Here is a 26,634-nt window from a genome sequence, read left to right as displayed (position 1 = left end):
ACGAATGAAGAGTATATTATTTGCATAGAAAGTATTGGAGTATCTAAAAATTATGCTAAAATAGAAGTTTCATCAGTGACGTAGAATTTGGTAAGGGTCAACCATTCACTTTCCCCTGTCGTACGCCTCTGGTAGTAACCAGAAACGATTATTTAACATAATTTAGTAGGGTGTACAGTGCCTACACTTTCTGCCAAATATCACACGGATATGTCAAATTATTTTAAAGTATTCTTTTTTTTTAAATAATCTATTCTTTATTTAAAACTTTAAGAACTATGTGTGCCCGGTACTATAAAACTATTTGACATATCCTTATGGCACTTGGCAGAAAGTGTAGCTACTGTACACCCTACTAAATTATGTTAAATACTCGTTTGTGGTTAATACAGAGGCGTACGACAGGGGAAACTGAATGGTTGACCCTTCCCAAATTCTACGCCACTGATGAAACTGCTATTTTAGCATAATTTTTAGATTCTCCAATACTTTCTATGCAAATAATATACTCTTCATTCGTAACGATAAAGCCATTATTTTTCGAGATATTTGAAGTTAAAAATGAAAAGGCACTGTATTATGCTCCTTCATTTTTAGCTTCAAATATCTCGAAAACTAATGGCTTTATCGTTACGAATGAAGAGTATGTTATGTACATACAAAGTATTGGAGAATCAAAAAATTGCACTAAAATAGAAATTCCGCCAGTGGCGTGAAATTTAAGAAGGCTCAACCATTCACGTTCCCCCGTCGTACGCCTCTGGTAGTAGCCAGAAACGTTTCTCTACCAAACACCCTGTATATGTATCTATTCAATTTTATTATAAAGGAAGCTAGTTTAGATAGACTTTTAGTAGATCTGAAAAAGTACAAGATTGTGGGCTAATTTGACAAACAATTAATTTAATAATGAATCAAACATAATGTATATCATTATAAAACAAATATTAATATAAATGTAATCATACTGAGATAATAGAATGCAGAAAGCAGGATCTGTATTTCAAAAAATGCCAATGTTATTCAAATGTCATGATTTGCCGATAGGTACCAAAAAAACAGGTCACTACGATGTTATATCTTTCCTTTACTGTTGTACGGAGTTTAATTGTGGACTCTCACAGACGCCACCTGCAAGAAAATTGAGGCTTTTGAAATGTGGCTTTATCGTCGAATCCTAAAGATATCTTTTATACCGACCACATTACTAATCAGGGTGTTTTGCTGAGAATGCAAAAAAGAGCTGTTAATCACAATAAAAACTGCCAAAATCGAATACCTCGGCCACATCATGAGGAACAGTGAAAGATATGGACTGTTGCAACTAATCTTGCAAGGAAAAGCAGAAGAAAAACGAGGACCAGGAAGGCGAAGGATTTTCTGGCTGAAAAATCTACGTAGGTACGTGGTTCAATAAAACAACCACAAACCTTTTTAGAGCAGCAGTGTGCAAAGTACCGATTGCCATGATGGTCGCCAACATCCGAAACGGATAGGCACCACAAGAAGAAGAATCATACTGAATTCATAATTGACTATTATTTTTACTTCTTAGAAACAATAAATGCTACTTTTATTTTAAATCACGAATTATTATTTTCCAACTTTAGACAATCAAAAATTACCAATTATAGCACACTGGCATAAGGGCACACAAAAATTATAGAAATTCAAATTAAACTATAATTTCAATTAAACTCAAATTAAAACCACCTTCGTATGATTCAATAAAATTGTGTTTTGACTAGGAAAGTTTTGGGGTAGTTCAGATTTCTTTCATTTTATATGGATTTTGGGCTGCTGAATCCGAATATGAGGTTTGCGGACAAAATTTCTTGCCGGAACATTGAAAAAATCGAAAAATTAAAGCTTTTTTCCGCTTTTTTGCTCAAATCTCGAAAACTATTAATTTTTAGTAAATGGTCTGTTAACAGAAATTAAAGTAAGACATCACTATTTACTTTTTTTTTCAGACGAACCCTTCGGTCCAAAGTACAAGTTGAAAATTGCCAATTTTTAACGGTCTCGACAAAACCCACTTTTTACATTCCAAAACTTTATTTTTTATTAGAATGCTGTCATTTGATAAATTTCTCCTGTTTTCTGTATAAATAATAAATGTTAGTTCATAGGTATGGTATGTCTGTTACAGCTTTCATGAGTCCATTCCGTCCTAAGAGGCCGGGAATGTCTCTGCTTTTCCCTTAGAGTCATAGAAGATCAGGCACAGATGGAGTCACAGTTTCAGTTGGTGTGAACATTTCCTTCGGATCTGTTTTTTTGATTTCTGATAAATCTTGAGGTTTTGTCCTTTTAAAATGAATTATTTGAACAGATCCTTGACTTCCATAAACCTCAGGAGCGGGTTTCTTTTTTTATCCGAGGAATGGTTTGCTTAGGAGCTACTGCATGTTTTGGTACAATACAGGAAAAGCCACATATCGCTTGCTGAGAACATTAGTGACGTAACTTCAAAAACGTTTTGTAGTAAAGTGACTTCAAAAACGTAGTTTGTAGTAAAGTGACTTGCGTCACTAATGCATGCAGAAGTGGAACTAAAAGTCAAAGAGTATTACTGACGTATAGAGACTTCCGTCATTAAAGCATAATATCAAGTTCAATATTAGGAGTATGTCTAATAGGTTAAGTCACAATTGGTATTTTTTGAGTTACGTCACTAATGTTCTCAGCGAGCGATATGACGTGAAAAGTGTGGTATTCGTCGATTGTATGTACGTTAAAATCAGCGTTATCGTACACCTGCTGTGTAAAGCACGGCAGGTCATCTTTCTGCGGATCGCCTGCGAATGCTGACACTTTCAGGCGAACAGCTTTTGTATAGGATGAACAAAACCCCAAACAGGAAACTACATCAACCTATTTTCTTGAGCCGTACTTTTTGTAGAGAAAACGGCCAATCCTGCAAGGAATGGTGAGACCAACTATCTGGGCCTTACTGCTGCTACAAGACTTTGAGCAAGCGCGTTGCTTATCTGGAAGTGTCAGTAATCGCAGGCGATCTGCAGAAATTTGACCAGCCGTGCTTTACACAACAGGTGTACGAAAACGCTGATTTTAACCCTTTCTAGGCCAGGCCTTAATTTGAATGTTGGTCCCTCAATCCCAAAGGTTTTTTCACGCTTAGAGTCCCATTGCCTTATATATACGTCGCATATAAATAAACAAATAAATGACCAATACATGTTTTTTAATGAGTTTTTTTTAACCAACTTAAACGTTTTCTTTTCAAAAGTACTCATCAGAGAGCAAAACCAACTTGAAAAAATGTAACTAGCTTAAAAAAAATAATGTAATGTAAATTAACATTAAAAGTTTTCTTTTGTGTGATACTCCTCAAAACATGACACTACGCAAAGCCCGACTCCGCACCTTGCACACATGTATCTCGATTCGCTTCTGTTTTTTCTGGTCTTTTCTGTGGCTACAAACGCTTCACCTTCTAGCAGCTACCTATAAGCGTTGCCACCAATGCTACAATATAGCATAGTATATATGTATCTAAAATATGTGAACAAATATATACGGCAATGGGTCCGCATGACCTGTCTTAGGTGCCAACATTTTGAGGCTTTGGGAACAATAATCTAACATTTTTGGACATATTTCTACGGCATTGGAAGACCAATGAGTCTAAAATTTTATAAGCAACGCATATTTTTGGCTTTGGTAAATTGAGACCATAACACCTTGAACGTATATATACGGCGGCTGGGAATACAGACCCACTTTTTCAAAAACATATATATACAGCGTTGGGACAGAAAGGGTTAACGTACATACAATCGACGGATACCACACTTTTTACGTCATGGGTGGCATTTATTGTATTGCACCAAAATATGCAATAGCTCCTAACCAATCCATTCCTTGGCTAAAAACTAAACCCGCACCTGAGGTTTATGGAAGTCAGAGAGCTGTTAAACTAATGCATTTTGAAAGGACAAAACCTCAAGGTTTATCAGAAATCAAGATCCGAAGGGAATGTTCACACCAACAGAAACTGTGACTCCATCTGTGCCTGATCTTCTGTGGCTCTAAGGGAAAAGCAGAGTCATTCTCAGTATTTTAGGATAGAATGGATTCATGGAAGCTGTGAGAAGAGACATACCATGTTCATATTATGAACAACATTTATTATTTGTACAGAAAACTAGGAGAAATTTATCAAATGACAGCATTCTAATAAAAAATAAAGTTTTGGAATGTAAAAAGTGGGTTTTGCCGAGACCGTTAAAAATTGGCAATTTTCAACTTGCACTTTAGACCGAACGATTCGTCTGAAAAAAAAAGTAAATAGTGATATTTGTAGATAATTTTAAGTACATTAGTTTCTGTTAACAGACCATTTACTAAAAGTTAACAGTTTTCGAGATTTGAGCAAAAAAGCGGAAAAAAGCTGAAATTTTTCGATTTTCTCGCGATTTTTTCAATGTTCCGTCAAGAAATTTTGTCCGCAAACCTCATATTCGGATTCAGCAGCCCAAAATCCATATATAATGAAAGAAATTAGAACTACCCCAAAACTTTCCCACTAGGGAGCTCGTAGAGTACAAATTCACTGAATCAGTAGGGGGCGAGGGAACATCGATTTAGCAAGAATCTGCACACCGTAGAAAAAATATTTCCAACAAGAAATGTAGCTAAGGGCTAAGATAATTTTGAACAAAAATATTTTTTCGTGTAGCATGTAAATTCTCTAAAAACGGCGCATGAAGCGACCGGCGATTTTGAATGTCAGTTAGACGCGCAAAATCAATTTTTTTTTAAATAGAATTAGTGGCAACACGGCGGTAGAAATTCGATTGACTTTTGTCGATAGGACACTGTCATCAAAAGGTACCGAATTTTTACCGTCGAGTTGATATCTACAAATTGTAAAACAAATAATTGGACTCCTAAAGTTCTGGGTTTTCACCCAAGGTGACCGAAGTCGATATTTGAACTCTTTGTGTTACTTTGCCTCGATTGATGTAAGATTTCAGTAATTTTGAGTTATGTTTACTAAACTTTCGATCATAACTGTTTAAACGGAAATGATTTCGAAACAGAAACTAAAGATTCAAGCTGGACTTTTCAATACGCTTCTATTGATATGTCACATGTACTATCTCTGAGACTATAAAATGGCACTTTCGGTTAGAAATTTTTAACCAGAAATGATATAAAAATCAAAAGTAGGTACACATTTTTTCTCATCTTGCTAAGGCACGCCGAATAATATATCGCTTATACTATTTCGGTGACTTTAAAACAGTACTTCCGCTTGCAACTCTAAAACCGGAAATTCGAGGTCAAATTCCTCATATTTAATATCGTCCTTGGGTTATAAGCTTTTCATTCGACACCTCATTTATCATCTGACGGACAGACGGACGTCGATAATTCAACGTTTGAACGTTTTTACATTTTTTCAAATTGGTTGAAAACAAAAATGATTTTGCGTGCCTAACTGACAAAAGGTTAGAGAATGTTGAGAATGGTTCATTCTGCACAAAAAGTGCTAATAAACATCTTTATTCAAAATGGTCTCAGTTACATTTCGTGTTGGAAACGTTTTTTCTACGGTGTACAGATTCTTGGTAAATCGATGTTTTCCGATTTCCCCCCTACAAAAGGGTTGTTAGGTATATTGGGAAGACCGGGGGTAGAAGTGGCAAACTTTATTGTGTCTTTTTTGGGGTCCCAAAATCCAAAATTAACATTCTCTGTAAAATTCAGCTTGTACATACGATTTTTAGAGGTCAAATCAATAATTTTCAAGACAGTATAAACTTTTTTGTATGCGCATGAGTACTGGGTAAGATAGGTTCAATAGAGAGAATTTGTGCACAGAATATACTGGTATTCTTTCATTTATAAACTAGGTACCTTTTTGTTGCACCTTGTATATATATACAGTGAGCACGTAAAGGTTGGAATAAATTCATTTTCTCGAGAATGGACGATTTTGGAAAAAAATCCCAAAACAGGTCAATTTTCATTTTTAAATTACGACTGTTTGGCATATATATCATACTAGTGACGTCACCCATCTGGGCGTGATGATGTCATCGATGATTTTCTTAAATGGGAATAATGGTCGCGTGATAGCTCATTTGAAAGGTAATTCAATTCTCTATTTCGTAATATAACAATTAACATAATTATTTATACAGGGTGCACAAAAAAAATTTTTGGATTAAATTTACTGACATAAAAAGAAGAATGCAAGTAATTTCTTTATATCAAAATACGATTTACTGCTCTCACAAAACAGAAAAAAATGTTTATTTGAAAAATAATCATTGCTTTTCGCTTAAATTAAATGTTCAAACTGTAATGAGGAAGGTGGGCGGCTGCTTTAATACTGAATTTAAGAAAAAACCATTATTTATTTGTCAAATAAACATTATTTCCTGTTTTCTGATAGGAGTAAAATGTATTTTGAGTTAAATAAATTACACACATTCTTCTTTTTATGTCAATAAATTTAATTCAAAAAAAATTTTTTTGACACCCTTTGTAAATAATTATGTTAATGTTTATATTGCTGAATAGAGAATTTAATTACCTTTCAAATGAGCTATCACACGACCCCTATTCTCATTTAAAAAAATCGTAGATGACGTCATCACGCCTAGATGGGTGACGTCATTAGTATGATATATATGTCAAAAAGTCGCAATTTGAAAATGAAAATTGACCTGTTTCGGGATTTTTTTCCAAAATCGTCCATTCTCGAGAAAATGAATTTATTCCAACCTTTACGTGCTCACTGTATAATAATCATGTGCAATCCAAAATAATATAACATAAAATAGTCGAGGAAATGAAGCTGAAGAAATGGCAAAACCTCGCAATTTTTTCGTCCAGCATCGATTTGTACAAAAATTTGTGATTAGGTTCATTACACCCTCTAGTTCATTTTCTATATTGAGCCGTTGTATGCGTTTGGTTCTTTAAGGGTGAAAACTACCCCTAATTGTAAAAAATTATAAAATACCATTTTAAACTTTAATATTGTTAAAATTTGGTTCTTATTAGTTACATAATGATTGTTGTATGCTTTAAGATATACTATCATAATATCTCAACCCTTAAAACCACCCTTGTTGGAGCTAGATATAAAAAATTTACTTATCCTAAAAGAATAATTTCGGCTTGCATCGATTTACATAAAAATTTGGAATTAGGATCATCTCACCCTGTATTTCATATTCTATAACATGCTAAGGGCGTTTATTATTTTTAGTGGTGTAAACTACCCCTTATTGTCAAAAATTATATAAAAACATTGTAAACTTTAATAGGAGTAAAATTTGGTTTTGATTGGTTAAATAATGATTGTTTTATACTTTAGGATTAGGATATAATATTATATTTCAACCCTTAATAACATTATAGTTTTATAAGTAGATATTTTAATAGGTCTATACAGAAAAAAAAGTAGAATTAAAGGATTACAAAAACATTTATTTACACAAAAACACGAATTTCCAAATATGTACAAATACAAATACAAATAGTTTTTTAGTCATCTTCCAGTATACAAACGGTTCTGTGGTATTATACATACATTGAAAATTATCCATAAGCGGACTAGCCAAATTTTTCAAAAAAAAATCGTTTTATAAACATTGCTCCTTCATTTTTGACGATAAAAAGTTTTTTCAAAAATGACTTTATACGATTTTTGAAGAGTTATAAGACTGTGTAAACTAAATTCCTTAAGATCCCTTAGTTTTTAATTAGGGTGGGTTTAAAGGGCTCGAATAAGGGGGTGTTTGCTCGTAAATAGAGGTTTTAAACAGCTATATCTCGCTAACTGTTCCCTGTAATGAATATCTACGTACAAGGGAATTTTAGTTATTAAAAAAGCTACAATTTAGTAGTCCATCATTTTTTTCGTATCTCCAGTATTTTCGGAAAAAATTTGAAGTAAATGGTGAAAAATGGGAAATTCCAAAAAATAATTTTTCTCTAAACTCCAATTTTTCTAAAATTAGGCGTTTTATATAGATAAATCTTCTTGGTTGTATTGATAATACAAATATAAAAGGAATTACAGAAAGGTGAATACCAACTTTTAATAAGGAGGGTAGTTAGGGGGTTGTTTTCACTGATTTTTTCATAGAGAAAAGCAGGTACCGATTTTTTAATCATAGGCCGCTTAATTTTCAGGCTTAGAAAATTTTTATTATTATTTTTTGAAAGGTCTAACTGTATACTTCAAAAAAGATTATTAAAGTTTTCCTCGAAAAATGCAAAGTTTTTCGGTTTGTATTGGTCTTAAAGATATTACAGAAAAAGAATTTGATTTGTGTTACTAAAAGATACAATTTTGATATCTACAGTTTTTTTTAATTAAATGCATATTTTTCGAGGTATTCTCAAAAAAACCCTCTAAAGAAGTTGATTTTTTCATCGAAAAACTGTTACTTTCTAGCGCGAATAACTCGAAAAATATTAGTTTTACGAACAAAATGCAAAAAACATTTTTTTCTTAGAATTAATTTTTACATTGATTTGCGTGGTTAAAATGTAATAAAAATTCCCGCCCCCGAGATGGGGTAGCAACCACCCCCAAGGTTTTAGCGTACAGCGGCATGATATAGAAAATGATCCTTGGACTATTGCCTACTTTCTGTGAAAATTTCAAGTAAATCCATGCTGGACGAAAAAATTGCGAGCCAAAATGAAGCATTTCCTCGACTAAAAATGACGTAGAGTGAACCATGAGACATGTATTTATAGATTACTATATCGAATTGATATTTTATTGATTTTACAGTAAAATTTTAATCTGTTTGTTCCTACTACTAAAACATTACTGTGGGTAGGTACCTGCATATTATGAATGTTCTGATTTAGCTAAGACAACGTCTTCAAACCAACTTTAAGCGAAAACAAAATTTGATAGCTTACTTACTTTTGAACCTATCTGATTGCCACATTGTCCAACTTGCACATGTACAATTTCCCTCATGTTTCCAACTTAGTGTGTACTACCGCCGGGTGTAGAATTAAGTCTGAATTACTTTTATGATTGATTTAAGCGAGCGATAAGATAAGATAGCCTCGTACTTACACCTTTACTAAGCAAGTTGTACATATAAAATATTAATACTTTAGATTAAATTAAGTAATACCTATTTTTACACATTATATATTATTCTAGTGGAAAAATGAACTACTAATTTTATTAGATTTAGATACTCCAATAGAATAACAAAAAAATCATGTCGAAATAGCAATAGGTTATCGGAGAATAAATTTTTATACTGTTGATGTAACGTGTTATTGAAAATTGTTTTTTACTTATTCTGACACATCATATATAATCGCAGGAAGCACACATTGTTAATTATAATTATTGGCATAGTTCCTAAATAGGTACAGTCAAAAACAAAAGTAATGCTTATGAAAATATAACATTCCATTATACTTACATACACGGTTAGGTATACGTTATGAGAAATTGTAGCGAATTACACTGCTTGTAGAGTTATATATAAAATAAAATAATGTCTTCTTCTTCCTTTATATAAGTACTTTTGCTTCATCATTGGCGAGTTGCAGCCTCTATGGAAGATTGTCACTCCATCTTTTCCGCGATCGGTCGATATGTCTTCTATCACATGGTGATTTGTCTTCTACCACATTTGCTATTTAAACAACTCTTGTGTCAGCCATTCTGATATGATTGTTCCAGAAGTCTTTTTTTATGTAGTGTCCACTCGTTTATACCCTCTACATTACGTTTTGTTCTTATTTCATTCCTTATTCGGTCTCTCAGCATGTTTCCTGTAATTCTTTTAAGTATGCTTGGGTCTTGTTTCTGATGCGTATGCCATTAATTATTCTTATATTTCCTTATATAGATCCTTGCTTTACGTCATCAGGGCAGCTTTATCCATTAGGCAATATAGGCAGTTGCCTAGGGCGGCACATTATGAAAGGGTGGCAAAAATACTATACAAAAAATATTTGTATATAAAGATTATGGATCTGGGTTCTGTCATTAATAAATGACAGAAATTATAAAGAGAATGAAGCTCTTTCAAATTACTTTACCGCAAGGAAGCCAAAAAATTGTGCCCAAATAAAACATATAAAGAAATAAGAAAGAGAAAAAGAAAAATATAATTTGACGAGGGGGCCGATGATGAACTAAACTTTTCAGCTAGTGATGAGATGAAAATCCACACATTCTATATTATAATCGACACTCTGATAAGAGATCTGAATAGACGTCTGGAATCTTATTGACTTATTTATCAACGTTTTCGTGTTATTAACAAATTTGGCAAAATTAATCAATGAAGAAATTATTAAAGAAGCTGAAAATCTGATACAAAATAAAGATGATCAAGATACATCATTCATACATGAATGCATTCACTTAAAGGGTCATTTGGATACCACAATAAAATTACCAATTGGCATACGTATCTTAATATTTAAAGAAGAGTTAATGCAGTCACTGAAGGTGGATATGAGCTATTAAAATTCTAAGCAAAATTTGTTACATAAAGTTTTTAGATTTTTCATAAATAACTCAAAAACTATAAGATTTTATAAAAAAGTTATTACCAAAATTGAAGCTAATAAAAAATGAAATAAACTCCTTACTGGAAAAACCTTTTAATGCTAACTAAAAATGAGTTATAGGTAATTGAATCTATATTTTTTTCGGCGAGTACCCAAATCTAAATATTCAAGCTTAAATAGCGGGAAAATGATGCATTTTATAACATAACCATATTAAACATTTGTCAAAGTCCTTGGAAATATCTATCAAATGAGCCCCCGAACAAGTTGATAGCATTAAAATTTAAACACCAAATATTTTTCAAAATTTATCTTTTAAAAATTTTCCAAAAAAGTTATTGTTTTTTTTTAATAACTCCGTTAATTTTTACGATATCAGGTTTGCCTAAAAACCATTTGAAAGTTAATTTTAATGGCTATTAAACCACGCTAAATTTAATATTTTAAACCCCTTACTTTTTTTTAAATAAAAGGTTAAATGGCCCCGGTTACATGATTCTCACAGCAAAATTTAAGCTTTAAATGTTTCTATCTCGGTTATTTTTTACCCTACAGAAATAGTAAAAATGTAAAATATTTGATACAGAAAAAACTAAAATTTATTTATACATATTGGAGTTATTATCAAAATAAAACGAAATCAATTACTTTTAATGGGAAATAAGCCACAATTTTACCAAAAAAAAAAAGATTTTATTAACGTTTCGAAGCCCAAATCGGGTTTCGTTGTCAAAATACAAAATACTACTATTTTTAGTATTTTGTATTTTGACAACGAAACCCGATTTGGGCTTCGAAACGTTAATAAAATCATTTTTTTGGTAAAATTGTGGCTTATATTTCCCATTAAAAGTAATTGATTATAAAAATGCCACAAGAAAATAGCTTCAGAACAACATTAAGAAAACGAAAATCACGATAATTTTAGAAATTCTGATTTTTATAAATTATATCTTTTTTTCAAAAATATGCATTCTTAACCGGTCAAAATTCATTACTTATGCTAATATAAAGAAATTATTCTAAGGGTTACTATAAATTTTAATTTTTGTGGAAATGGCGTACTTATGTTTTATTTTTCACTTTTTCCTAAAAAGTTCTAAAGGGTACTTTTATTTTCATCATATTGCTTAATTGTGATGCTATTAACTTTTACTGGAGCTCATTTGATAGGTATTCCGAAGTACCTAATTTGACAAGTGTTAAACAGGTATATTTTATAAAATGCATCGTTTTCCCGTTATTTAAGCTTGAATACTTAGATTTGATTACTCGTCGAAAAAAAATATACATTAAATTACCCATAACTCACTTTGAATTAACATCAGTTTAGTTCTTTAAGTGAGGAGTGTATTCAGCTTTTTATTATCTTCAATTTTGGTAATAATTACTTTTTTGTAAAAGCTTATAGTTTTTGAGTTATACGTGAAAAACAGTTTCAAAAAACAGCTTTTTAGGAAAAAATAAAATCTTTGATCTTTAATAACTCAAAAAGTATTGATTTATATTAATAACTTTATATAACAAATTTTGCTTATAATTTGTCTCTTTATCGATTTATTGTATTATAAAAAAATTTCACCCCCGAGAAGGGGTGGCATCCACCACCACAGTAAAAGCGCAACTTGGCATCACGTCACCTTTGTTCCTTGAGGTATCCTCTAACTATTCACCAATTTTCATGAAAATCGATGAAGGTTCAACGAAATCGGAGGTGAAAACCTTCAGTGACTGCACTAAGTGGACTGAAAGATATTTTCCCTATTTTGACATTTTGAGAAGTCTCTGATGTGATCGAACTGGAATGACAATTTTTTCTGTTATAGGTATGTAAAAATCGTAGTTCAAATCCATTTTTAGTGCATTCTTATTTAAATAAAAATTTCTGAAATTTTTTGGCAAAAATGGTACATGTTTGAAGGACGGCTACTAGAGAATTGCCTAGGGCGTCAATTGACCTAAACGCGGCCCTGTACGTCATATGGTGTTATTGAGACATCTTGCTAATCTATTTGCTCTTTGTATTTATCTCTTCTTTTTTACGTCACTGTAGCTGGACAGTACAATCCCTGGGTACTTTATTTCCATTAATTTTTTAACACCTTAGCTGCGTTTAGGGATATTTATAAACTCAGACATTCTTCAGACGGGAAATGTTCCTCATCGACTAAAAAGAGCAAAAATCGTCGCTATTTTAAAACCAAGGAAACCTAAAACGATTTACCAAAAAATTATCGTCCAATTGCACTTCTAAGTATGGTCTACAAACTTTTTGAAAGAATGCTATATAATAGAATTAGCCAAACAATACTTCAACATATACCTGTGGAGCAAGCAGGCTTTCGACCAAACCGCAGCTGCACAGACCAAGTACTAGCGCTGACTGACTATATAGAAACAGGCTTTCAAAAACAACTAAAAATATCTACTGTTTTCTGTTTTCATTGATTTATCAGCAGCGTACGATACCGTGTGGAGACAAGGTGTATATATAAATTAATGCGAGTGATTCCATGCAGAAAGATTACTGATGTCATTAATACAATGCTATGCAATAGAAGTTTTCAAGTCATCATGGGCGATAAGACCAGTACCCAAATGAAACTGAACAATGGTCTCCCGCAAGGATCGGTGCTGGTCCCTCTACTCTTTAGCCTTTATATAGCAGACATGCCTGAAACCACATCAAAGAAGTTCGGGTATGCAGATGACTGGGCACTTGCTCTTCAGTGGCGGCTTGTCCTATGAGGCAGGTGAGGCAGTGCCTCACCAGTATATCAATCGACTACTTAAGTTATTTCGTTGTTTTATAATCAGTTTTTTAAATATAAATTAGCTTTGTGAAATTTCCTAAATACCTTTATTTTTATGAAAAAAATTAACATCGGTACGGACCTGGATCGAATTAACATCGGTACGGCCGCTACGGGTAGCGGATAGGAACTCCTTTTGGACAGTCCTACCAGGGAAAGTGAATCAATCCCTGCCCTCCGCAGATTCCAGGAGTTTTCTGACCCGGGAAACTAGTACCTGCTTAGGGTCCCTTGTCCAGGGTTACGGATGAAGACCACAACGGTATCCACGGCGGAGAAGAATATCTTCGGTACGGTGTGTATGGCGGAAGTGGCGACCCCTGATTTTAGGGTTCGTATAAAATTAAACATGCAGCGACTGACCCAGAGTGGGCGGCTGCAAACAGCGACGGACCCAGAATGGGCGGCTGAACAAGAGGCCCTCCAAATGGGGGTTATGGCGTTCAGGATTAAACAACCGAACACATAAAAACCAAAGGAAATATGAAGAAAAAATGGCAAAATGAAAAGTCGCGGAAAATATCCCCGGGTGGTAACCCACACCTCTCTAAGAGGGAGCCCCAACGGATACGGGGGGGGGGGCAATTTTGCTATAGATCTTCAGAGTCCAGTTGAAAACGTCAGCAAGGCAAAACAAAAAAAGAAACAGAGAAGAATCAAGATGAACATGGAATATTCAAGGATGGAACACAAAATACAGGGAACTCTTAATAGAAATCAGAAAGATGAATGTCGACATATTAACTATAAGTGAAACTAAGAAAAAGGGAAATGGCATAGAGGAAATCGGAGATATAATACACATATGGAGTGGAGTTGATAAAGATAGAAGAGTGAAAGCAGGAGTAGGAATTCTTATTAAGAAAAAGTATAAAAGGAACATCAAATCGTGGGAGCCCATAAATAAAAGAATTATAAAAGTCCATATGACCTTATTCGGTAGAGATATAGTGGTATTAGGAGTATATGGTCCAACAGATGACAGTAACATCAAGGAAAAGGAAAACTTCATGGATACGCTACAAGGTGAAATCATAAAGGTCAAAAAAAGGGAAGAAATAATCATCGCAGGAGATCTGAATGGCAGAGTTGGGAAAAAAGAAAATGACCAAACAATTGGAAGATTTGGAGAAGACGTTGGAAACGACAATGGAGAAAGACTTACAGAACTATGTGAGATGAACGGCCTCAGAATCACCAACGGCTTTTTTGAACATAAAGACATTCACAAGTACACATGGACTCAAGAAACAAGAAACCTTAAGTCGATAATAGATTACGTCATACTGAAGAAAGAAACCACAATGCGAATAAGAGACGTAAGAGTACAAAGAGGAGCAGAATGCGGCAGCGACCATAGACTACTGATAGCAAGATTAGAACTACCATGGGTACACCAAAGTGCACAGAGTAACCAAGAACCACATAAAGAATTACCAACAGAAAAAAGAGGTAAGATACACTTACTTCAGGACGACTCCATAAGAAACTTGTACCAAAGAAGATTAGATCAGAAGCTAGTGGAATTTCGTTTTGAGGAGAATATCAACAGTACATACGAACACATAAGAGAAAGCATAATACAAGCAGGTCTGGAAGCGCTAGGAGAAATAGAAAATACAAGAGATAAAAATTACAAATGGGAATTCCACGAAGACACCTTAGAGAAAATAAAAGAAAAAAAAAAGAACTATACCATAAATACCTAAGCACAAAAGATCCACAAGACCTCCGTAAATATAGAGATAAGAACAGAGAAGTTAGGGCTATTACAACGAAAGAAAAAAATGAACAATGGGAAAGGTCATGTAGAAGTATAGAACAGAATATGGGAGGAACAAGAAGTTCAGAAGCCTGGAAAATTGTGAAATCATTACGAACTAACAGGAAAGAGAAAACTTTTATACAATACATACCAGACGACGAGTGGGAAAACCACTATAAAAATCTACTGATAGAGCAAAGACCAGAATTCAGCATCGATGGAGACGAACAAAAAATAATGACCACAGAGGAAGAAAAAATAGTCATAACAGACAAAGAGATGAAAGAAGCAATAAATTCCATGAAGAACAATAAAGCTGGAGGACCAGGAGGAATTGTGGCGGAACTAATCAAATACGGAACACAGAAATTAAGAAGAATGATATGCCGAATCATGGAAAGAGCAATAAATGGAGAGGACATCCCTAAACAATGACAGGAAGCCTACATAACATCGATATACAAAAAAGGTAACAGAAAAGATTGCGAAAATTACAGGGGGATAAGCGTCATCGCTACAATGGGAAGACTGTATGGCAGGATCCTCAGGAACAAAATAGAGAAAAATATAGAAGGTAAAATCGGAGAAGAACAAGCAGGTTTTACAGCAGGGAAATCATGTCTAGATCATATCCATACAATACAACAGACAATAGAGAAAAAAAGAGCTAAGAACAAAGATGTACACATGGCGTTTATAGACCTTAGGAAGGCATACGACACCGTGCCAAGGAAAGAACTGTACAAAGCAATGACTAAAATAGGGATACCACCTAACCTAACACAAGCAATCAAAAACATGTACAGTGGAAATGAAGTAAATATAAAAATCGGAAACAAGGTAGCTCCTAACTTCAAAACAACAAAAGGATTACTACAGGGATGCCCAACGTCACCGACTCTATTTAAAATATTTTTAGAACACGCACTAACAACTTGGAAGACAAAGTGTAGGGGTATGGGAATACCGATAAGGGACGATTATCTCTACACATTGTGTTTCGCAGACGATCAGGTGGTGATGGCTCAAGATGAAGAGGATATCAGTTACATGGTAAGAAAACTAAAAGAGGAATACAAAAAGGTGGGCCTGGAAATAAATATGAAGAAAACGGAATACTTAGTAATATCGGAAGAAGACGTAAAAAACTTAGAAGTAGAAGAACAAGTTGAAATAAAAGGAACGAAGAATTTTAAATATTTGGGCTTTATAATGTCGAAAAGCGGAACAACAGAAGCAGAAATAAAAAGTAGATTGGGACAAACAAGATCTTGCATCAGACAACTCCATAATGTAATCTGGAATAAAAACATCAAGGGAAAAACAAAAAGAATGATATACCAAACAATAGTAAGAAGCATCATGACATATGCCGCAGAAATTTGGGTCATAAACAAAAAACCCAAAAAAGCATTCTGGCAACCGAAATGGAATACTGGAGAAGATGCTGTGGTCTCACCAGAAGAGACAGAATAACAAATGAGGAGATAAGGAGAAGAATGCAAGTGGAAAAAGATGCCCTGCAATATATAGACGAGAGAAGACTGAAATGGTACGGCCACGTACGCAGAGCAGAAAACACTTGGATAAACAAGGTTGCAGAATGGAGCCCAAGAGGAACGAGAAGAAGAGGACGACCTAGAAGATCTTGGAAAAATGAAGTCGACGAAGCCATGTCTAAGAAAGGATTGGAAGACGGAGACTGGGAAGATCGAAAAAAATGGAAGTCCTGGCTGACGGAAGGGAAATGGCATTAGCTGTAGACAACACTTTATATATATATATATATATATATATATATATATATATATACGGCCCTGGCTCTTTATCTTCTTATATATCCGTCTTCTACGTGCCATTCCAACTTTCTCAAATCATTACAGTTGAAGCATGCCTCAGACCATCTGCAACAGTATGCGACAACGCCAACAGTAAAACCGGCAAAATTTGAAAAATGTGCCACCGATTCCAGGAGCAAAATTCATCCATCCTTGAGGCAGGCCTCCGGCTCCGCGCAACGGAATAGGAATAGCCGAACCGCCTCAGGCTCCGCGGAACGGAATGGAAATAGCCGAACTGAACCGACTAGTACAAGCACAAGTCGATTGCCGATCATAGCTTTCTATGTACACGCGGTATATACGAATGGATTATTATATTTTAGAAGTTTATGGACATGGATATGTATTTAAAACAGTGTTCATTTTAAATCATTGTTCATCATCACCTAATATATTGTTCTGAAGCTATTTCTTTGTGGCATTTATGTAATTTATTATTCTAAATGAGAAATAAGATTATACAATTTAACTTAAAAAATGATTTTATTAACGTTTACACTTCCACATCGGACGTTTACATACAAAAGTATTGTAGTTTGTAAGTGTTTCAAAAATGTTGTATTTTGTGTTGGTGTTTTTTTTTTTGTAAAATATACAACTACATAATTAACATATTTTTTCTACAATCGCGTTAAAAATGCAATTTTTAGCACTCCATACGAGCGCTAAAAATGCTACTTTAAGGCACTAGTGCTTTAAAATTTTTAAGGCACTGCAGTTCGTATTGACCGTATCCGCTCCGAGCTTCGCTGGTATCGCCACCTACCTACAGGATTATTATATTAGTATAACTTTTACCGGAAATTTTCTGGAAAGAAAAAAGTGTTGCCTATACTCTGAGTTTCGCTGGTATGGCTGCTATCGCCATCTAACGGTTGACTGGTGTTCCTATTTCGGCCGGAATTTTAAAGAGGACAGTACAAAAGCAAATAATAGTTGTTTCAAACTTATTATTTAATTCTTATCGTGTAATATTTACAACGTAAAGAAGTTATTGGATTTTAATCGATAATTAATAGCAGTAAGTACAGAATTTACTATTCATTATGATTATTTATAAGATTTTGCTTATCGTTTTGACGTATATGTTGACAACTAATACCGGGTGTCCACTTATATTTTCCCCCATTTTAACTGCCTATAACTTCTAAACGGCTCAAGATAGAAATATGCGGTTTTCACTGAAATGTTTTATTTTAGTAAAAGTTTTGTCTGAATGGATGGAATTTTTTATATCGCTTTCAAATACGAAATAAAAAATGGCGGATGTTTGAAAAGAACTTTGTTGACTTTTTTTAATGGAACACCCAGTATATTCTTTTGTAAATTGAAAGAAAGGTCATTCACCTATCTAGCGATATAAAGATTTTCAAAATCGGTTGTCAAATCACTGAGTAATTAATTTTTAAAATGATAGGTGCAACGTGGATATCACATACCTAAATAACATAACTAAGCAAGTTATGTGATTTTCACATTGCATCTCTCATTTTAAAAATTAATTGCTCAGTCATTTGACAACCGATTTTAAAAAATTTTATATCGCTGGATAGATAAATGACCGTTTTTTCAAGTTTTTGGGTAAATGACCATTTTTTATATCGCTTTTAAATAAAAATGGCGGATTTTTGAAAAAAAACGTTGTTAACTTTTTTTATTAAAACACCCAGTATATTTTTTGTGTCTTGAAAAAACTGTCATTTACCTATCCAGCGATATAAAAATTTTTAAAATCGGTTGCCAAATGACTGAGCAATTAATTTTTAAAATGAGAGATGCAATGTGGAAATCACATAACATAATATCATTTTGCTCAGTTATGTTATTTAAGTATGTGATATCCACGTTGCACCCCTTATTTTAAAAATTAATTACTCAGTGATTTGACAACCGATTTTGAAAAACTTTATATCGATGGATAGGTGAATGACCTTTCTTTCAATTTACAAAAAAATATACTGGGTGTTTCATTAAAAAAAAGTCAACAAAGTTTTTTCAAAAATCCGCCATTTTTTATTTCGTATATGAAAGCGATATAAAAAATTCAAACCATTCAGACAAAACTTTTACTAAAATAAAACATTTCAGCGAAAACCGCATATTTCTATCTTGAACCGTTTAGAAGTTATAGGCAGTTAAAATGGGGGAAAATATACGTGGACACCCGGTATTAGAAAAAATTTATTCTGCAAAAAAGTATAATAATTTAATATAATTATAGTATCATACTTCTTAAATATTAACTTATGAATGACAGTTAACGGCATCCTACGTTTGCTGTGATTGATCGTTATCTTCACGCATTCAAATTTCGTTTCAGGATTGGATTAATAACTCGGTTAAAAGTTATTATTATGAAAGTCCGAAAGTAACTAAATCAAAGTTTAAAGCCCCCCCTACAAGATCCTGAAGAAAATTTTGTCATTATTTGATTACTTAGCTGTTATTTTAAAGTAAAAATAATGAGCGCCATGCACGTATTAGGCGGCCGTCCATGATGAGTGCGAAAGAGATGCCATTCAGGCAGTCCAATGGCGCATCTCACTCGCACTCACATTTACAGCCGCGTCAATACGATCTTACTACTCATAATTAATAATTAAAAATAACAGCTTAGTAATAAATTAATGACACAAATTTCTTTAGGATCATGAAGGGGGGGCTTTAAATTTGATTTAGTCACTGTCTGACTTTCGTAATAATCATTTTTAACCGAGTTATTAAACCTTAAAAATGGCTATTTTCGCTTTTTTCAAATTTTAAATTGCTTATAACTCGAACACGATCAACTTTAGAGAAAAATTTAGAGACCTTTTCTGTCCGCAATGGTTCGAAAAATCTAAAAAAAATTTCGGGCCAAAAGATTTTTGCAATTTGATTAAAAAAAATGTTAAAAAAAATTGTACCACTTTTCGCGTGGGCGACTTCTTGAACCTTATTCTGGGGTCTCACGAATGTGATTATGGAAAAAAATCTCATGGGAATATTTTTTCCAACGAACCCGCCGTTTTCGCCTTATCTATCCGGGGATTTCTTGTCCAGGGATAATTTGTGAGGATTTCTTGTCCGGGATTATTGGTCCTAGATTCATCCTAGCGTTATGACGTCACAAAATCGACCTTCTGGCCATTAAAGAGAAGCTAACCCAAATAATAAAATTCCTCAGGTGTAGTGTGCCTCACCACCTCATACTATCACGAGCCGCCCCTGTTGCTCTTGCTACGAGCCATGAAGAATTGGAAACTACTGAGCAAATATTAACAAATGACCTGGTTACCCTCGGTAGATATTTCCGTCACTGGAGATTACAGCCCAATACCTCCAAGACGGAAGTATCATGCTTTCATTTAAACAACAGATTGGCCAATTATCAATTAAAAATCCACTTTGAAGACAGACTCCTAATCATATTAATTACCCAAAATATCTAGGTGTGACAGTCGATAGGACGCTAAGCTTTAAAGAACATCTTACAAAGACGACTGCAAAACTTAGAACACGCAACAATATTCTACAAAAGTTATGCTGTACCACATGGGGTTCCTCAGCGACTACACTTAGGTCGACTGCGCTGGGACTCGTATATCCCGTTGCAGAGTACTGTGCACCGGTATGGCTTAACAGCCCACACACCAAACGTGTTGATGCCCAACTAAACTAGACTTTGCGTATTATATCAGGTACAATCAAGGCCACGCCAACGTATTGGCTACCAGCACTAAGCCACATAGCCCCCTCACACATCCGTCGAGAACATGCCCTTGTCAGGGAGTATAGAAAAATTAACACCGATCCTGTGCTCCGCCCTCACGTTGGTATTAACGACAGAGACATAAGTAGGCTTCGCTCAAGAAAAAACCCTCTGGATTCTGCAAGAATACTAATTGAAAGGAATTTCGAAATAACCGACCGTTGGCAAGAAGATTGGGAGACGAATGCTCTACCTGACATCCGGAATATGTTATGTATTTCAAGCAAGTCAGAGGGTTTCAATCAATCAAGACGGATCTGGGCGACACTTAACAGAATTAGAACCCACTGTGCTAGGTGCTCTGATTCACTTTTTAGATGGGGAATTATACCTTCTCCAAATTGCGATTGCGGTGCTGAGAGACAAACGATTAAGCATTTGGTGGAGGAATGCCCCATCAGATCGTACAGTGGCAATCGGTCAGATTTTTTAGTGGCGACCAATGAGTCAATTGAATATATTTCCCAACTAAATTTTCGTTTATAAAAAATTTATTATTATTTATTAGGGGGGTGCAATTAGAACGAAAAGATACAATGTTTCGGAAAAAATCAAACAAGGTTATATTTTTCTAAATTTTTTTTTGTTAGTTTGTAAATATGTTAAAGTAAAAAGTTCTACTCACAAATTTCGCCGCTAATTGTTTATTAATTGTTTAAACAATAACAATTGTTTTGTATAAATAATGTTAAGAATATGGGTGAATTCAACATTTTATTTTGATAAAAAATGTTCTTATTTTAGTTTTGATACTGCTGAAGCCGAATCTGACATTACTGTGATGTATGCAAATAGGTAGTATTCGGAACGCACTCAAGTTGGTAATATTGTAAGAGTGACGTGACAGTGACAAGGACAGTGAAGCGGAAATAAAACCATTCTGAATCTAGACACGATAGATACAAGTTGTTTCATTATAACCTATCCTCCAAAGTTAACCTAGGAACCCTACCACGTGTTACATTATAACATTACATGGTGCCGAAACCGTAACCAAACCGAAGAAAAACGAATATAAGAAGCATAATAGAATTCAAGGCAGCAATAAATTCCATGCAGATGTCGGGTAACGTGTATGAAAATTGGAAATTCTTCATACAAAGATTCAAAAACTACTTACAAGCTACAGAATTAACAAAGAAACCTGAAATAACCCAGTGTGCACAGCTATTACAGTTAATAGGGGACGAAGGGTTCAAAATATATAACACGTTTAAGTTCTCAACAGAAGAAAAAGACAAGTTAGAACTGTTAATAAAAAAATTTGAAGCACATTTCAAGCCAAAAAGCAACGTGTCAAATGCAAGGTATTGCCTGTTCACCAGAAAACAAGAAGAAGGTGAGTCAGTAGACAAATTTATAACAGATATTATAAACAAGGCAAAAAATTGTGAGCTAGAGAATTTGGAGGACAGTCTGATTAAGACTTGCATAACTTGTGGGGTAGCAGATGAAACGATGAGACAGAGACTATTAGAAGAAGATGAGATGAGCTTGGAAAAAGCAATCAATCTGTGTAAAAGTATAGAAAGTTCGAAAATCCAGTCTGAAAAAATGAAGTCAGAGGAGGTGCACTACGTAAAGAAAAGAAACTTCAATAAGAAATATGAAAATAGAGAACAGTGGGAAGACAGAAGAGTGAATCCAACTCATTCGAAGTCCCAAGACGGCCAGTTCAATGGTAAATCTGGAAGCAGTTCAGGGTGCAGTAGGTGCGGAATGGAGCACAGAGGCCAACCATGCAAAGCATATAAAGCTAAGTGTAATTTATGTAATAAAATAGGGCATTATGCAAAAAAATGTTTTCAAAAACAAATTAAGTATGTAGATGTAGATGATTCAGAATCAGACGATTTGTTTATAGGCTTGGTAAATACTAAAAATAGCAGTTTTGATGATGATTTCATGATAAATTTTGAAGTTAACAAGCGTAAATTAAGCTGTAGATTAGATACAGGGGCAATGGCAAACGTAATATCAATAAATAAGTTAAATTCTCTAGAAGTTAATGTTGAACTACAGAAAACAAACTGCAGGTTAACGACATTTTCGGATGAAACACTTAGGGTCATTGGAAAATGTAGTTTAGAATGCAAGTATAAAGATAACATGTACAACATAATGTTTTATGTGGTAGAAATTAATTCACCAACGGTATTAGGTCTTCCTACATGTAAAGCTTTAAATATTTTAAAAAGAATCAATACTATAGAAAAAAGTGAAAATAATTTGAATTCTAGAGAAGTTACATTTAAAAATGATTACTCTGATGTGAAAAAAATATTTAAAGAAGTTTTTTCAGGTATAGGCTGCTTGGATGAGCCATACAAAATCGTGTTAAATGAAACTGCACAACCAGTTATACCTACATCCTCCAAGAAAGATTCCACTACAATTAAAGGAGAAACTAAAACTTGAATTAGCTGAAATGGAGAAAAATGGAATAATTGAGAAGGTTGATGAACCTACAGATTGGGTCAACTCGATAGTCTTGGTAAGAAAACCAAAAAGTAATTCCATAAGAGTTTGTATAGATCCTAGAGACTTGAATAAAGCTATCAAAAGAGAGCACTTTCAACTCCCTACGATTGATGAAATAGCTGCAAATTTAAAAGGTAACAGACTAAGTTTTTCAACCTAATAAAAATATTTGTAAATTAAATATTTTTAAAAGATTTTTAATTGAAAAACTTTATTGGCCCATTTCCTGGTGACAACCTCCAAGGCTTCTACAATATGCAAGCCAAATGGATGCTGCAGTGAAGACTAAAGGGAAGGAATTCTACACTATGCAATTCACAACCCCCGTCTGCAGCGTGGTAAAGTTCCAACGGAAAATGGACCTAGTTACTCTATAGGAGTAATACTAATATAAAAATAAAAATGTATACCATTTTTATTCATTCAGTTGCGGTGCGAAACCAAAACTGTCTTAATTTTTACTCAGATCAGAGAGTGCAGCCAGCACTCTTATCGACGATTTCACCTCTTGTTAGAGGTTCATCAGAGACTGCATAGGCTGCATTTCTAGAGAAATGCAGCCTATGCAGTCTCTGATGAACCTCTAACAAGAGGTGAAATCGTCGATAAGAGTGCTGGCTGCACTCTCTGATCTGAGTAAAAATTAAGACAGTTTTGGTTTCGCACCGCAACTGAATGAATAAAAATGGTATACATTTTTATTTTTAAAAGGTAACGTTTATTTCAGCAAGCTTGATGCCTCAAAAGCATTTTGGAGCATAAAGCTTGATGATGAAAGTAGTAAATTATGTACTTTTAACACTTGCTATGGTAGATATAAATTTTTAAGACTGCCTTATGGCATTAGATCAGCAAGTGAGGTGTTTCACAAAAGATTCAGTAAAATATTTAATATGGAGGGTGTAGAAACATATATTGATGATTTAATTGTTTATGGCTCATCAAAACAACAACATGATAAATGTTTATATCAAGTTTTAGAAAGAGCTAGGATAAATAATGTCAAATTTAATTATGAAAAATGTAGTTTTGGTGTAAAAAATGTAAAAATTTTAGGATTTAAGTACAATAAAGATGGTCAAAGTGTTGATAGTGATAAAATTAAAGCCATTCAAGATATGAAAAAGCCAGAAAATAAAAACGACATACAGAGATTATTAGGAATGATAACGTATTTGTCTAAACACATAAAAAATTTGTCAGACTTAACCGCACCTCTTAGGGAATTAATTAAAGAAAATGTAGAATGGCATTGGTCACATAAACATGATGAATGTTTTAGTAAAATTAAGGAAATAATTTCAAAAAGCCCAGTATTAAGACATTTTGATATAAATGAAAAGTGTTTAATATCGGTTGACTGTTCAAAAGACTCAATAGGAGCTGTACTCTTACAAAAAGGTCAACCAGTAGCTTACATATCAAAGGCTTTAACTTTAACACAACAAAATTATGCACAAATTGAAAAAGAACTTCTTGGAGTTCTGGTGGCATGTGAGAAATTTCATAATTATATATATGCTTCCAAGTTTGTTGTTCGGAATTGCCTGTAATAAAGAATGATTTAGATATTGAACTAGAATCACAAATTTGTTTAGTAAGATTAAACATTAATGTTTCAAACAATCAACTGCAAAAAATCAAAGAAGAGACTAGCAAAGACAAAACTTTAATTGATCTAAAGACTTTCATAAAAAAAGGTTGGCCAAAAGAATTAAATAATGTACATAAAGATTTAAAAGCATTTTTTAAGATTAAAGATGAAATAACCTTCTTTGATAGTTTGTTGATGAGGAATAGTCAAATTATAATTCCTCATGTAATGAGAAAAGAAATGTTAAAAAGAATTCACTATGGCCATCAAGGAATAAATAAATGTAAAATGTTAGCTAGACAATCATTATATTGGCCTTCCATGACAGTTGACATTGAGAATGAAGTTAAAGGTTGTCCAATTTGCCCACAATTTGAAAATGCAAAGAGAGAACCTTTGACTCCACACAATATCCCAGAACTCCCCTGGGAGGAAGTTGGCTCTGATATGTTTTACATAGGTCAAAAAAGTTATTTAATGGTGGTAAATTATTACAGTAAATATCCAGAAATTTGTCTGTTGAACGATACAACCAGTTCAACTATAATTACACATTTAAAATCGATATTTGCTCGTCATGGAATACCAAAAATATTTTACTCTGATGGTGGACCACAATACACAGCCAATGAATTTGTTAAATTTTGTCAAGAATGGGAATTTAAAAGCATAAAGTCAAGCCCAGAAAATCATAGATCTAATGGTCTAAGTGAAAGATATATTCAAACCTACAAAAAAGCGCTAAGAAAATCTCTTAGAGATGGTAAAGATACATATTTAACATTGCTACAACTTAGAAATACACCAATTGATTCAAATTTACCATCACCATCTCAACTTTTAATGTCACGAGTACTTAGAACTCAGATTCCCACCACTGACAAAATTCTAAAACCAAAATTATGTAATGCTAAAATAGTAATCAGCGATTTTCAGAAAAGACAAAATAGTCAAAAAGCTTATTATGATAGAGGGACAATAAATTTAAAACCGCTTAAAAATAATGAAAAAGTTTATATTAAAGATAAAAACAAATTGAGAGAAGGTCTTATCACACATAAATTAAGAGATAAAACCTACTCGATTAAATTAAGAGATTCTGGGTCAGAAATTGCAAGAAATAGACAATTTTTAGTTCGCATTCCTGCAGCTTCTGACGATGAACATTCAGATAACGAATCTGAAACTAGTGAGTCACAAAATTTTGAAAGTGTCTCTGATAACCATTCTGATCATCACTCTCCAATAAACTTACCTCCACAAACCTCTTCCGGTCGAATTGTTAAAAAACCTGATAGACTAGATTTATAAGTAATTTTATTATAAAATAAAAGGGGGTAAAGGGTGAATGAAACAATTGTGGAAATTTATAAATGTTTATTTAAAGATTTGTTAAAGAAAGTTATGTTTATTTTGTCATTATAAAAAGAGGGGGATGTGATGTATGCAAATAGGTAGTATTCGGAACGCACTCAAGTTGGTAATATTGTAAGAGTGACGTGACAGTGACAAGGACAGTGAAGCGGAAATAAAACCATTCTGAATCTAGACACGATAGATACAAGTTGTTTCATTATAACCTATCCTCCAAAGTTAACCTAGGAACCCTACCACGTGTTACATTATAACATTACAATTACAATTTGCAAATTCAAAATGGCGGATTCAAAATGGCGGATTTTTTCCTAAAAACCCTTAAAAAGCAGTTGTAAAATCCGAATTTTTTTTATAAAACGTGTTTGTTTACATATATGTGGATATTTTTGAGAGGTTGCTGAACCTGAATCAAATTTTGATAATTTAAATTATAAAATGGCAGATCCAAAATGGCGGATAAC

The 26,634-nt window shown here is 33.6% G+C and overlaps 2 protein-coding genes across 2 annotated transcripts in view; one reads left to right on the top strand and one right to left on the bottom strand.

The window, feature by feature from the left end:
- The window catches only part of LOC126882007 (tubulin beta chain-like), a 54,850-nt gene extending 45,677 nt beyond the window's left edge, over nt 1-9,173 (bottom strand). The window contains exon 1 of the mRNA XM_050646778.1: nt 8,930-9,173. Coding sequence (XP_050502735.1) covers nt 8,930-8,986 — 57 coding nt within the window. The 5' untranslated portion in view covers nt 8,987-9,173. The remainder of the gene's footprint in view (nt 1-8,929) is intronic.
- Nucleotides 9,174-21,746: 12,573 nt separating this feature from the next.
- On the top strand, nt 21,747-26,353 carry LOC126882006 (uncharacterized protein K02A2.6-like). The gene is made up of 2 exons (XM_050646777.1): nt 21,747-23,336; nt 23,914-26,353. Exon 1 carries the CDS (start codon nt 21,775-21,777, stop codon nt 23,137-23,139), a length of 1,365 nt encoding a protein of 454 aa, XP_050502734.1. The 5' UTR covers nt 21,747-21,774; the 3' UTR covers nt 23,140-23,336; nt 23,914-26,353.
- The last annotated feature ends 281 nt before the right edge of the window (nt 26,354-26,634 follow it).

This window comes from Diabrotica virgifera, chromosome 3, assembly GCF_917563875.1.
Source record: "Diabrotica virgifera virgifera chromosome 3, PGI_DIABVI_V3a".
NCBI classification, from domain to species: Eukaryota; Metazoa; Arthropoda; class Insecta; order Coleoptera; family Chrysomelidae; genus Diabrotica; species Diabrotica virgifera.
Note: the sequence above shows the minus strand (reverse complement) of the source record. Positions and strands in the feature narration are given on the sequence as shown.

What these genes read in the sequence shown, in the direction of transcription:
- LOC126882006 (XM_050646777.1), top strand. Translation starts at nt 21,775, where the DNA reads ATGCAGATGTCGGGTAACGTGTATGAAAATTGGAAATTCTTCATACAA.